This window comes from Diplotaxodon limnothrissa, linkage group LG14, assembly GCF_057381915.1.
Source record: "Diplotaxodon limnothrissa isolate DT_005_m linkage group LG14, D_limnothrissa_male_GT1.1, whole genome shotgun sequence".
Lineage (NCBI taxonomy): Eukaryota > Metazoa > Chordata > Actinopteri > Cichliformes > Cichlidae > Diplotaxodon > Diplotaxodon limnothrissa.
In genome coordinates, this window is record NC_140609.1 from 28,216,553 (window position 1) to 28,230,980 (window position 14,428).

The window sequence follows — 14,428 nt, forward strand, 5'->3', positions numbered from 1 at the left end:
CCGCCCTCACTTCAGCAAGTAATACATCCCCTTTCCTTCTATCTATCTGTGACTGTCAAAAATCTTTACGCCAGTTTTCTTCATTGTCTTGTGACTGTCTGGCCTCTTCTGCTCTTGCTCCTCTGGTTTATTGAGAAAGGTGAAAGCCTCTCAAACAGAGGGACAAAAAAGATGGGGGAGCAAAGGGCCTTTATAGAAAATCAATAATGCTCTTTAACTTTGCAGACATCTGACCATATAAGACAGATCCAGGTTTTCTTTTCACAGAGAACAATGCAGACCTTCTTCAACATTACAGATAAGCTGCACTATATCTCATTCTTATATATATTTTAAAAAATCCAACAAATGGTGAAAGCTTTTGTTGTACTCTCTCTTGGGGTCTCTGGGCAACTCCTACTGCACTGGTGGATAAGGATCTTGGGTCTCAGGTCTTTTTAGATCAACCACAATTTTTAGATCATTTTTGCTGGACACTTTTCCTGCATCTTGGGAGAGGCTATTGCTCTAAACAGATAAGCTTGTGAGGATAGACATGGTAATGTTCTTAGATAAACTTGCAAGTGCAACATCCATTGTAAGGTCACTCTAAATTGTTGCTTTTATCTATATGATTACATTGACTGAAGAATATATCTGATTGCTGTGGAAGTACACCAGTTTAGTAATACACAAAAGATTTTGTGTGTTCAAAAAAATTTGGTAAGTATATTTTGTTATTGCTTGTTCACATTGAGGTGTACTGTGAACAAGCTTAAAAGAAACTTCAAAACAATCATGTTTAAATGACATAATACAAAATTATCATGAAGCATACTATGGTAAGAAGCCTACTTTGGCTGCTGTTAAGATGCAAACTACAACAGTCACATGCCAAATTAAAAACTATTAAAATTACCCTAAAGGAAACATTTGTGTACACTAACCAGGCACTCTTTTATGTACATCTGTCAACTTCAAATATCTCACCAGCCAATAGTAATGCATGGATAGATTTAAGTATATGCACATGGCATTTGCACATCTGCTAAAGCTAAAACCAAGCATTGCAATGTGGAAGAAAGGTGCACTTTGACCTGCTGGTTGGTGCCAAATGGGCTGGTCTGGAATTTCCAATAAAATTATTTCTAGAGTTTACAGAGTATGGTCTGAAACACAGAAAATATGCAGTTTTCTGGTTTAAAAAAAAAAAGCCTTGTGGATGTCTTAAGTCAGAGGGACTGACCAGACTGATATGAGTGGAAAAGAAGTCACCAGTAACTCATATAACAACTTTTTTGGATGAATGCATGATATGTCAAACTTGAAACAGATGGGCTACAGCAGCAGAAAATCACACCAGATGACACTCCTGTCAGCTGAGAACAGGAAACATTACACAGGCTCACCTAACTGGACTAAAAAAATAATAATAATAATATAGTCCGACAGGTCTAGATTTCTCTTGGAGTATTCACATGGCAGGATCAGAAATGTAAATCGGTGTAAATATCATAAAAGCATGGATTAATGCTGCATTGTATCAATGGTTCAGGCTGCTGGTGATAGAATGGTGTGAGGAACATTTTCTTGGCACACTTTGGGCCCCTAAGTACCAACACCCAGCCTACCCGACTATTGTTGGTGGCCATGTCCATCCCTTTATGACCCCAGTTTACTATCTGCTGACAGGCTGCTTACAGCAGGACAAAGTGCAATGTCACAAGCCTCAGATAACTTAATTTTAAGTTCATGAAAAAATTTATTAAAAATTAAAAATTTTATATTATGATCTGTCATTTGAGGAAAATTGCAATATATTGAGTTTCTTGAATAAGTACAAGAAACTGGGCTTTCTTTGTTTTCAATTTGCTAAATACAAATAAATAAAGAAGGATGATAAACTTTGATATTTCAAAGATTTGTTGTGATGTTGTATGTGGTAGGTTGTATTATAAAATATTTTTCAATTCAACATTGCTAGTTACAATTAGTTGTCATGGTTATTTTAAAAAATATTCACACATCCAAGCACAAAAAAAATAAAGTGCAAGGCAAAATTGTACCAACATCTCAGAAAAAGCATAAAGACGGCACAAGGTTGGGCTGCAATTAAATAATTTATTCTCTTCAAAAGTTTTAAGGCTATATTTTGATCCAGCACCCTGAAGAAGATTTGATCCTCTGAATCAATTTTGCCTCGAAAACTAAAATAATTTAATCATTAAACTGGAGCTCAGCAGTTCTGCAGACTTTTGTGTTTGCAGATAACAAAACTTAAAGCCTCACTCATCATATACTAGCGTCTCGTTCTTCTCTCTTTCTTGCCTATGATTAATACATTGACCTAGTTTTGCACCACTTCCACACCCTCTCCCACTCCCTGCTCCTCTTCCTTCACTTCATCTGTTTATTGGAAATAGTTAGTGGCCTTGCAGTACCTTCTGAACTCGTGCACATGAAGTAAAATTGGCATATGCTCAGCACACTACTTTGTTCACTGAAGTGAGAGGAGAGCTGATGCAGTTGCATTTATTCACAAGTGTACTAACTGACACGTCATATTTGAATTCAGTAAGACATTCATTCATTTAAAGCATGCACTGTCAGTCCATCTTCCATTCGTCTAACCACTTTAGACTTATTCTTACTTTGATGAGTATCTTGCCTTGCAGGCTGTGAGGACTGGGTAATGTTTTGCAGTCTCCACTCAGTACATCTCCTATGTCCAGTTTGTCTGCAAAGATTTCTCGCAGGTACTGTGCAATCTTCTTTTGCTGCTGGATGCTACAGTGGTTCTCTATGGAGAGAATCACTGGATACCTTTAAAAAAAAGAACAAGACACATACTCAGCTTTCTTTAAGTTACATAAACGCTGTCCACACTCTCAAAATGTGCCTTAAACGAAATCAATGGACTGAAGTGAGATGGATCTGCTGACATGATCATAAATCACATTTCAAACTGTGCTCCCATTTCTCACCTCAATTCAACAGAGCAAAGAGGAGGTAAATCATAAAAATACAGCTGTGGCATGGCATGGTGTATGCGAGTCAGTGGGCTGTGTGTGTGTGTGTTTTCATTTAGAAAAGGTGAAATGACTTGTGGCCACACAGCAGTACAGCTCAAATGTCAGGTTTGTCAGACTGACAGCTCTCCCTCAGGGGACACAGCCTCGCTTTCACTCCCACCTCTGATCCTTGAAACACACACTTGCATGAACAACACACACAGGGACATGAGCACGCGCGCACACGCACACACAGACACAGACGCAGGCACTAGTTCTCTGCCAAAGAGCTAAAGACAAAAAGAGACAACAGAGAGAGAGTCATTTCATTTCAAACATCTAGCAGCTCCTCCCAGGTGAAACACCGAGGCAGCCCAATGAACTGCGTAATGTGTGCTTGTGCCTGTTTGTGTGTGCGCGCATGTGATGCGGGAGAGCAGAGACTCACTCTCTTTCATTATAGCCTCGGGCCCATTAATCTCATTAACAGGTGGCACTGATGATAAAAAATTTACTGAATATAGAAAGTGAAAATGGCAACAGGAGAGAAAAGAGAGCAATAAAGCACATGACATTGATTTTATTAGTCTGTTCTTGCTGTCATTATTATTATAAACACTTAAGTTAATTAGGATCAGTAATTTTTTCATAATTGGCACGTTTCACATGACAATACTAAACATTTATTTTATACTAGAGCGCATCATCATAAAATCTTTGTTTTATTTCTTGGGTCATTAATGGCTTAAACTATTGATTTGTACTCAGTACAGGTCCATAGCTTGCTGGATAAAGGCACTTTTATTTATTCATTTATTTATTTATTTCAGTTTTGCTGCTGTACACCACAGTGGAATCAAACAATGAATAAAAATCCATTATCTTTCATAACTGCAGTTGTAGGTGTGTCAGAGGCAGAGTTGTGGACCCAAAAGGACTCACCAACACAGAACCAAACTCAGAAGAAAAAAATTAACAGGAACAAAAGGCAAAGTACCCAAGTAAATGGTCACAAACATAAAATAATCTGATCCACTGACAGGATGACAAACAGATGGAAAGAACCACTACCCGCATGGGGAGAGAAGAGAGGGACATGTAAACAATAGCTGTGTCTCAATTCAGGGGCTGCATCCTTCCGAGGACCTGACCTTCGCGGTCTATGTCTGCTCCTTGCTATGTAAACTATAACAGGACATTGGAGTAAATTCTCAACCATCTCACACTTCTGTTTAATCAGTCTTCTGTTTGATGTTTATTTAGCTGTGTGAAAACTATGATTTTAATCTCAGCCAAACGGATTTACTCAGGAACAAATAAAACACTGAAAAAAAGCCAAACAATAACTGTCGGCCACATTTGGAGCAGCCTTCAAATTGGGACAGCCTTCGTTGCGTCGCTATGACGTAATTGGCCTTCAAATGCGGCCTCAGAAGGATGCAGCCCCTGAATTGAGAAAAAAAATACTAAACATAGCAAAAATACAACAACAAACAGAAACTAAACCTTAGAATATTAAATGAATCGGAATTAAACAGGTCCAATTACATAAACACTGGATCACCCAGTGCCATGACATTACCTGTTTAAGAATTACTTACAGAAGCTCAAAAAGTAACTAAAACAAAATTAAACAATTTCAGGGTGGTTTTAACAGTTAGAGGAAAATCCTGGAGATAATTCATTTATGCACGTTATTTTTTTTTGGGGGGGGGGATTTTAAAATATGGGGCCTAAAGAGATGGTAGTGCAAGAGGTTAAAAAAATGCAATGCAAAGTGCAAAGGGCAGCAAAAACTTCAGGAGTGGCCAAATAAACAATCTAGTACATTCATGAAAAACGAATGGACTGACCAGCTCAGGACCATAAGAAAAACCACAGAAAAAACGTAAGTGGATAATCATGATATTATTTCCATCGTTAAGAAAAACAACATCCCAACATCTAATTGAATAAATGATACATCTACCTCAGGCGGGCAGACATGTTCTGATGTGTAGGGGCTATACTCTTTGCTCAGAGTACGCAAAATGCTGCAAAACTGATCAGACGGTGTTTAACAATGCAAACGGATAATGACCCATTATTACAAATATTTGATCCAGCTAGGTAATATAGTAGTTATACAGGTCTATAGAACATGTATCATGAATTTTAAAGGTTTAAAGTAGACAGTTACAGGCAAACTCTGAATAGGACATGCCGTCAATCTGTTCCCTTTAAACTTAAAATAGCTGTATATTTCTGCCAACAATGTCTCAAAAATGAACAAAGTTAAGTTGAAAATAAGTTAAAGAACAGGCATACAACTTTTAATTAACTTTACCAAACATTTCAACATGCTGCCAAATGTAGTCACACTTTTTGTTTACTTACAGAAACTGAGGGTACTCCAATATCGTCTTTATTAGAAACAGATAAATGGTTTTATAACACAATCGCTGCCATCACAAGAAGCTGCAATACTGGATGTCAAATTGAGCCAATGTGGCAGCAGGAAGCTGCATCATTCAACACTTTGTTTGGGTAATGTTGGACCTGACAGAGACAAACCGTGGCTCCTCGGGGAGCTAGAGGAAGTGCTGCTAAACAGATGGCTGGGTAATAGGTGCTATTCAGTGCCAGGAATCACAGTGTTCTCTAATTATCTACTTTCTGCAACTTCGTATTTAAACATTTCTGGGGAAACCTTCATTGTAATCACCAATATTTCGTTATAACAGTGTGAAAAACAGAAATTATGTTTATATCATGTTAGTGAGTAAACTGAAGGATAAATAAGCCAAACATAATTTCCATTTAGTATTCAAAGCTGTTTTCTCCCCCACTAAAATAATGGGATAATAGGTAGTGATGTGTCGGTCACGAACAAAACGGCTCTTAGAGCCGGATCTTTGACGTGAACAACGCGAGCCGGCTCCTTATCGCGAGCCGTGGGTTTTTTTTTTTTCTTTCTCTCACCCTCTCTCGCACTTTGTTTCTGCTTCAGTCAGCATGCGAGCCTTGTGCTTTACGCTGGGGTGAGGGGGGAGGGGCGGTAGTTACACTCAGTAGCACAGGAACAGAGCAGGAGGGAAAGAGAGAGAAAGAGTCAGGGACAACAACGTCACATTAGAAAGGTATAGTAATCATCCACAACTATTTTCAGTTGCGGATGATAAAGGATTCAGAAAGTTTATTCGTGCAGGCCTATATGACAGAGAATATACATGTTCTTTTTGTTTTCATATTTTAATTTATATTTAATTGTGTTGTGGTTTGCAGTGTTTTGTGTTGTTTCACTTTAAGTTTGTAAAAGGAAAAAGCTGAAAATTTTAAATAGTTAAAAGTTGAAATGTGAATAGTTGATTTTTGTATTATATGATTTATTTATTACATTTTATGTGGCGTGAATAAATAAAAGTATATTTACGGTGGCCCCTAGAGACAAAGCACGTACAAACTCCAAAACACGTACAAACTCTGAAGCACGTACAAACCCTGAAGCACATAAAAACTCAAAACACATACAAAAGATAACAGAAGTGCTCCAGGATGCTGGGCGCAGTGTTGAGCTTTTGTTACCTAGTGGCTACACAAGCCAGCAAGTACCAACGACCGGATTTGGTGTGTGGTAGTAACAGGTAAATGAACTTTTTTTTTAAATTATTTGAATATATAGGAGTGCTTGTGTATAAATACACAAACGTACACATATGCTTTCAATTGTGTAATTTAAGTGATCTAGGTAGCTCTGTTTTGGAAGTTCAGTTCATGCTAGAAATGTGTTTTGGAGTTTGTACGTGCTTTGTCTCTAGGGGCCACTGCATATATTTATATATAAACATATATAAATAAAACCACTTTTTTTACATTACTAATTCCTTTTGTGCATAATTTTATATTATTGTTAATAATAAATTAGTGAAAGCAACAAAACAACCTGAAGAGCCGGTTCGGAGCCGAAGGAGTCGGCTCTTTTTAGTGAGCCGAATCAAAAGAGCCGGTTCTCTAAAAAGAGCCGGAAATCCCATCACTAATAATAGGATAATGGAAGTGTCTAGTATCCATTAAACATTCACAAACACTCTGTCTCTCTCCTCCAGACACACACATTAAAAAACACACACACATAAACACAGAGAAGTTTTGACTCACTGGTTATTTATGAAGGCATATTTATTGATGGTCTCTATGACAGACTTGAATGGGATCTTTGAGGTCAGAGTGTAGCCATGCTGGACCATCGGCTCTCCTTCGGGACCATCCCAACAGTCCACTGTAGGAGAAGAAGGAGCAATGATTCATAAATACTGAAACTATTTATATACAGTTCTCTCCTCGGAAGAAAATACAGCAACACAATGCTACTGCTGTGAGTTTTTAGTCTGTTATCGCTGTTCAACTTTCCATATGGGAAACACAAAATGTATTTGAATAACCTTTGATTTCACAGCTCTTTTGCATGTTTTTAAATGTTATGACCAGTTGGGATATTACAGGTTGTAAGATTGTGTTTTATGTTGAGGTGAAGCTCTTTTGTTCCCAAAAGGATCCATGCAGTGAGAAAAAACACACACAAACAACATAATTTAGTACATGCTGAAATCAAGATCATTTTTTACTATTATGAGCCACCAAACATTTTTGTCTAATTACGGTACTACATTTTCACTGCAGACATACTGATTAGTTACAATATGAAAGGCTCAGGTGTTACTAGTTACATTAATGAGGGTACTGTTCTACAGCATGAACCATTAAGCAGTAGACCCAGTGATGTAGTGTAATGGAAGTCATCTATCATCCATTTGAACATTTTTACCTTCCTTTTTCTCACTTTTTCCTACATGCTTAATGTCTTCCGTGCAATGGGTCAGATCACACATTTAAATAGAGCTATATCTTTACCTTCTACACAGCGGCAACCAGACTGCAGCACCCAGGCATACATGTCAGTCTTGGAGTGGGAGAGGAGCTGATCTCCAGTCAAGTAGGTGTTATGAGAGGAGGCGATGAAGTAGTTACACAGAGGCTGGTCCATGTCTTGATTTACCTCATGGTGCAATGGGTTGAAAATGTCACACGTTGGACAGCGCATGAAATTTGTGAAACCTGAAAGAAAAATATGAATTTTAATTAACAAAAGAAATTACAGGTGAAAAATAAACATCCATACTGAAACCATAGTTTCAGTTATGTTTTACAGCTTTTGTGTGAAATAGACTAACCCCCCTTTTTATATATATCTTTATTTTTCCTAAACTAGTAAAATGTATTTTTCTTTTTTTGAATAACAATCCATGGGATTATTTCAGAACTTCTACCCACATCTCTTGATCACCAAGTCAGTCTCTACAAAACTACAAATGGATCACAAATAACTCTAAAAACCACAGCGATGTGGTTTCAAGCCACACTGTTAGATATACTTCACATTGTTAACTTTTGGGGGGGTGGTCCAGCATGAAGGGGAGTAAGAAGGAAGAAAGTTTCCTTTCATCCAGCGAGAATGCAAAGAAATGAGACAGGAATACCAAGAGCAAGCGAAAATAAGGAAAAGAAAGGAAGGAAGAAAGGAGAAGCAGAGAGTTAATGTGGGGAAGCAGACTGAGGAGGGGAATTAAAATAAGAAAGAGATTTTAAAAATGTAGCATAAATTTGGTGATTGATCACATGTGCCTGACCATGGGATATTGAGATTAAGTTTAGATTGTAACAACACACTTGGAGGCATGAATATTAACATCTGTTGGAAACACAGTTGTTAAGAGACCAAAAACTGTACAGCACATCTTTTTCTTCATGCCATAGAAAAACATGTACATCCTGTGACTTTTGTTTGGACACCTATGATTCAGAGCTGCAACACGGTAATACCGATCTGGTTGGCCAGACATACAGACAATGGCGGACTTCATGCCTCAGACGACAAGATTAGCCTTACCCCCTTGTCCTCCCACCCCTCATCTACTCTGGCCTCACTGACTTTTCTCTTTTCCACCACCCACATTCTGATTTGCCAATTTTCACACTTTGGCTGTCCTCATCCATCCTCACGCCTTCTCCTCCTTTAAGGTCACCCTTTGAGTACATGGGATGATACTTAAAATGACACTCAGAGATAAAATCAGAACCATTCACGGTCCTCCTTTTATAGTTCCCATCATTTCTTGCTAGCAGTTTATAGAATTTCTATTATGAGGATTGGAATTTACAGCCAATATTAAGAAAAGTTGTTTATGAATGTCAAATATTTTTATGAATTTTAACCTGGAGACATACAAAGGGTAATATAATGTTTCATAATTAATTTTATTTTTTTTAACTGGCCCCTTTGTTACCTCCAAATAACCAAAATGGCATCAACTCTATCAATAGCTGGTCTTGATCTTAAGAGTATGAAAACTAATTGCAAATAAAAGTATAAGCATTGGTGTTGCAAAGTGATGATGTGCCATGACAAACACAGGGAAGGAAAGAGAGAGGCTGACAACGTCCAAGATTTAGAAATGCAAATAGAAAACTCTGAAAGGGAGGATAAAGAAGTTAAAGTTACCTTCAATCCCCATAACGCATTGTTGTTTATTTTCTTCTGACACTTCAAACTTCTCAATGATTTCTGCAACATACTCTGGAGTCACATTGGTCATCTATACAGAAAAAAAGTAACAGAAAATGTGAAAAGACCTATATTTGCAGCATTTGAAAGGCAGTAAATACCCAGTTTCATTTAAGTCTAGAAGGTCAAGGTAGTCAGTGTTACTTCCCATTTTTGTACTAAATTCAGCAGCTCAATTTTAGAAACATATTAACCTGAGTATATTAGGATGGGAACAAAAAATGGGGCGTGATGAAAAATTACACCATTGAAATGTAAGAGAAGTAAAAACTCTGTAAGAAAAAAGAAAACCTTGAGAAGAAAGAAAAAGAGCATAGAAAAGTCATATAAAACAAGCCAAGTGCTCCCATGACACAAACCAATTTTAGATGCAATACATTGGCTTAGTGGAGCAGATTCCTCTGGGCAGACAGCTTAGGCAAAGGGAGTTAGACACTGGAGCAACAAGGAGAGCGTGAATAGGAATATAATGAATCTCTTTTCTAAGGCCAAATTAAAATTAAGAGAGCTGATTTTTGAGACTCTGGACTTCTCATTATAAAACTGTGATGGATTTTAACATCCTTTGCTGAGAATTCGATTGGCGCACCTTTTGCTCGTTGTGCAGGAAGTTGACCAGTTCTTCAGCTGTCAGGTGGTCCTTCCTATCGCTGTATGCCATCATCAGCAGATACAGGTCCCGTCTCAGAGACATCATCTTGTAGAAGACAGAGAACTCCTCGTATGTGAGAGTGCCCTGTTGATCATCTGTGTCTGCTTCCTGTGATGATGACAGAGTGATATGTCATTGGCGATATGACGATAGCTTGGAAAGCCTATTATTTTCATGCACACTCAAGCTCTGCAGTGTGATTATCAGCACAAGGCTTCGCTGAGACAGAAATTCTGCTCATTGTTTCACAATTAAAACTATTACAATTGAACGTTGTTGTACTCTGTGTCATGTTAAGTTAATCTTCTTCAGTTCTGAATAAATCTACCGTTGGCGCTTGTTCTTCCCAGTGAAGCTGCAGTTCAATGTGACATTTTGTCTGCAGTATGAAAAGTGCCATGAGTTCTTCCCACCTGTTAATTTATATGTTCCTTGATATTTGATCCAAATTATCATAATGCAAGAAGTTGCATATTCCATGTCCTATAACTGAAAAGCTATTATCCTACCAACGTGCAAATAGTCTTAAACTGTGCAGGTGTGCACACGGTAGCTGCATACTGTCTCATCCTTTTACACTCATACAGCACAGGTTCACACTAGCACCAAGCAGACACCATGGACCAGCATTTTTTCTATATATAAACACATTACCACTTTCTCTTTTTTTTTCTTCCGAAACTCATATCTCACTAGATGTTTCCAGGGGACATACACAGCTGGGCTCGCTCCTCATTCTATCCTGCCACCACGCTCCACCGGCTCGGTGGGATCCAACATCTCATATTACCTGGATCTCACGGAGGCCCATTCGACACTAAATCTAATAATACTAGCTAAGGCCTCCATCGCAATCCCATAATGAGTTCACTGTGAGCATTGGGAACTCGATCATAGACAGAATCTACACACAACGAAAAGGAGAAATCACTGTGATTGACTTGGAATACATGGACAGAAAACAGACAGACTCTGGATATTTTAAGCACCAAAAGCTGTTCAGGTGATGATGTCTCCTGGTGCGTCACTGGAAAAAGATATATTGAGGAAATTTTCTTTCTAATCTAAATGCAGACTGAACACTTTCAATTGATTCCATTGTGAGAGGATGAAACATTCTGAGATTCACTGTATCATCTGTGAACTAATGAAAGACTGGAGAAGAGGAGGCTTAAAGGGGTTAATACTGTTCAGATTTTTCATATCAGCAAATTAGATTTATTTTAAAAAATGATGTAATTCTTGGCTTAAATAGGGATTTACCACACAACATGTTCTCATGAAGAGCGATTTAAAAGCTTAAAGGCACTGAAACCATTTCTCAGCCTCTACATCTGAGCAATAGGCCCACCAATGATTTCATTAAGTATGGTTTAGCTGAGTTTTTGTTTTTGTTAAATTGAGAGAACAACAACACTTCTCTGATGTAGTCATACCTGAGCAACTTGACAGTTGTGGCCCTAGTTGCCTATTGTGCCAGGACACCTACACAGGCAATCAAGCAGTTGAGTTTTATTTTTTTGATGATGGGATGCAAGAATTAATTAATCGGCCCAGTTAATTAACAAATTGTCAGATTGTTGTAATTACTTCTGATGTCTTTGTGGCTGGATACATTTGTTGGGGAGGGAGTACCATGTGTCATTTATGTTTGTTTTTGTGGTACTTAAAAGTAAGAGCTTTATTTTTAATGCTGTACGTTCCTAAAGTACACAATAATTAACATTAGAAAAGCCTGCGGTATATACAGTCTGTGGCAGGGGGGCTACAAGAGGGTCCAATCCTGCCCACAGAATGGCTTTGAAAAATGTGGAAATTTCAGATGAGGAGGGCATACAATGTGAATGTTTAACTGTATTTACAGTCTCTTTTTTATAAAGATATAAAAATTACTGATCCATTAAAGGTAAATAATAATAAAAAATAATAGAAATTATCTGTGAATTCACATATAATTTATTGCTTTATTTCTGCCTCTGCAATCCCAGTGAACAACAGTAATTAGTTTCCTCGATTTTCTCCAGCTGCATTGCTTTATAGTGTAGAGAAACTAAAACCAAGTTGAAAATGGTGTGTTGAAATTGCAATAATTTTTCTCAGGGCATCTCTTGGGTTGAATGTGTACTTAAACTTATTTAGACAGAATGAAACTGGGCTGTATTTGCCCCATGAAGAAAAATGAGACTGACACTCCTGGTGTCTGCAGCCGGTACATTCCTCACTATCACTACTGTTCTTACATTAAAATGTTCTTTTCCTATAAAATTATCTCATGCATAAGGGCTAAAATACTACTAAATATCTCTAACATATATATTTGAATTACACACAGGCATAATAATTACAACAGCTGAGCTCCTCTAATGTGCTAAAATGGAAAACCTTTATGTTGACCTAAATATTTATATACAGAAAAAATATATAAATTCATTTGGAATGGTTTCATATTCTAACCTGAAACATTTGCTTGACCTTCCTGCGTGGCAGATTGACATTCAGCTTATGAAGAAGTTGGTAGATTTCGTCAATGTTTAGCAGGCCATCTCCGTTCTTATCGGCCTCTTCAAATGTCTGCTTCATCCATGTGAGACACACACACATTAAGGAAAAAGACGTAGGTTTTATGTTTCTATGTTTATAAAAATTGTCAGGATCATTTTTTGCATTTCCACTTGTTTAATAGGAAACACTGACAAACATGGATGAAAAAAGTTTAGGCAAAAATATGCTGATTGCCAGCTTTAATAGTAGAAATAATTTTTTTGACGACGTGCATGAATGCAAAGTTATTTTCTTAAGGAAAACAATTATACTTTGCATTGTGGTGAAGAATTTTATTTTAAAGGATTAAATGTTTCCTTCTGAACTTAAAAAAATATGAATACAAAACTCTTTTCCTTCCTAGAAAACCGATGTTCATGATTTCTCTGTAGCTATTTGTTTAAAGGATATTGATCGTGTGTACGCTGGCGTTTAGCCAAAGAGTCCTCATCACTGATTCCGGCCATCAGGTAGCGAAGACCAGTTATCCAGGTTCTGGCTTCCTCTGCATTTGATGTCACCAGGTCAAGGGACTCCATGTGGTTTCCATGATAAACAGTGAAACAGCAGGCAGGGTCGAAGGTGCCATCCGCATGCCGATGGAAGATGTCCGACTGGCCGCCCTCTGTCACCTTATACAGTGAATCGATGGTGACTGATAGTGAAAAGAAAAGATGGAAAGAAAGGAAAAAAATAATAAATTAAAAAGGCAGCTTTTAGGTATCATTAATAATTGTCTCTCTAGTTAATACTGAATAACAACTCAAATGAAAGGCTGCTGATATGAAACTTTTGAAAAAAAGTAGCTAGTTAGTTGGTATAATAGGTATTATAGTAATAAAAACTAAAGCTTTGGTATAACATTGTTGGTAAAAAAAAAATATCTATATATATATATAGATATAGATATAGATATAGATATATATCTATATCTATATCTATATAGATATAGATATATATATATTGAAAAGTGATAGAGTTATGCCATCTGTTTACATTTAAGACAGACATTTATCCCGTGAATGCACATTTGCTCTAAATTAAAGTGTACTATAAAATATTGATGTTTAATCTAAAGAAAAAATGAAAAAAGCAGCACCCAAACACTTTTTTAAAAAAAATCAATAAAAAATTATATGCATTTGGTTCAGTTTAAATTTATTTATATGGAGCCAGTTGTCTCAAGGCAATTTCTATTCCAAGGTAAAGACCCTAAATTATTAAAGAGAAAACCCCAACAATCACACTATTTCAAGTTAGCAAACACTTGGTGACTATAGGACAGAAGAACTCCCCTTTAACATGATAAAATCAGGTGGGGGCTGAGAAGAGAAATAAGGAGAGAATAGAGTTTTTAAAGACGAATTCTTAAATAAGGTTGAATGGGCTTGAGGGCTGGAAGAGACAGGATGGAAAATTTAAAGTTCATTATTTGCTGACAAATTGAAAAAAAATGGATTAACAAAATTAATTGTCTTTAACTTCAAGAAACAGAAGAACCTACAGAAGCATAATGACAAAAACACAAAGCCAGCAGAACATAAAACAAGGGATAACATGAAAAGAACATGAAAAGCTTTTTGAAAAATCACCATGATTAAAAAGATGCCAGTTCCTTCACACACTGCTTTTATGTGAAATACA

The 14,428-nt window shown here is 37.1% G+C and overlaps 1 protein-coding gene across 2 annotated transcripts in view; it reads right to left on the reverse strand.

Moving 5' to 3' along the window:
• plch1 (phospholipase C, eta 1) overlaps positions 1-14,428 on the reverse strand; it is a 74,409-nt gene that overhangs the window by 19,196 nt on the left and 40,785 nt on the right. For both annotated transcript variants that reach the window (XM_085370468.1, XM_085370467.1), the window contains 7 exons: positions 13,196-13,439; positions 12,698-12,827; positions 10,181-10,351; positions 9,529-9,622; positions 7,881-8,084; positions 7,128-7,248; positions 2,631-2,802 (listed from right to left, as the gene is read on the reverse strand). In XM_085370468.1, coding sequence (XP_085226594.1) covers positions 2,631-2,802; positions 7,128-7,248; positions 7,881-8,084; positions 9,529-9,622; positions 10,181-10,351; positions 12,698-12,827; positions 13,196-13,439 — 1,136 coding nt within the window. The remainder of the gene's footprint in view (positions 1-2,630; positions 2,803-7,127; positions 7,249-7,880; positions 8,085-9,528; positions 9,623-10,180; positions 10,352-12,697; positions 12,828-13,195; positions 13,440-14,428) is intronic.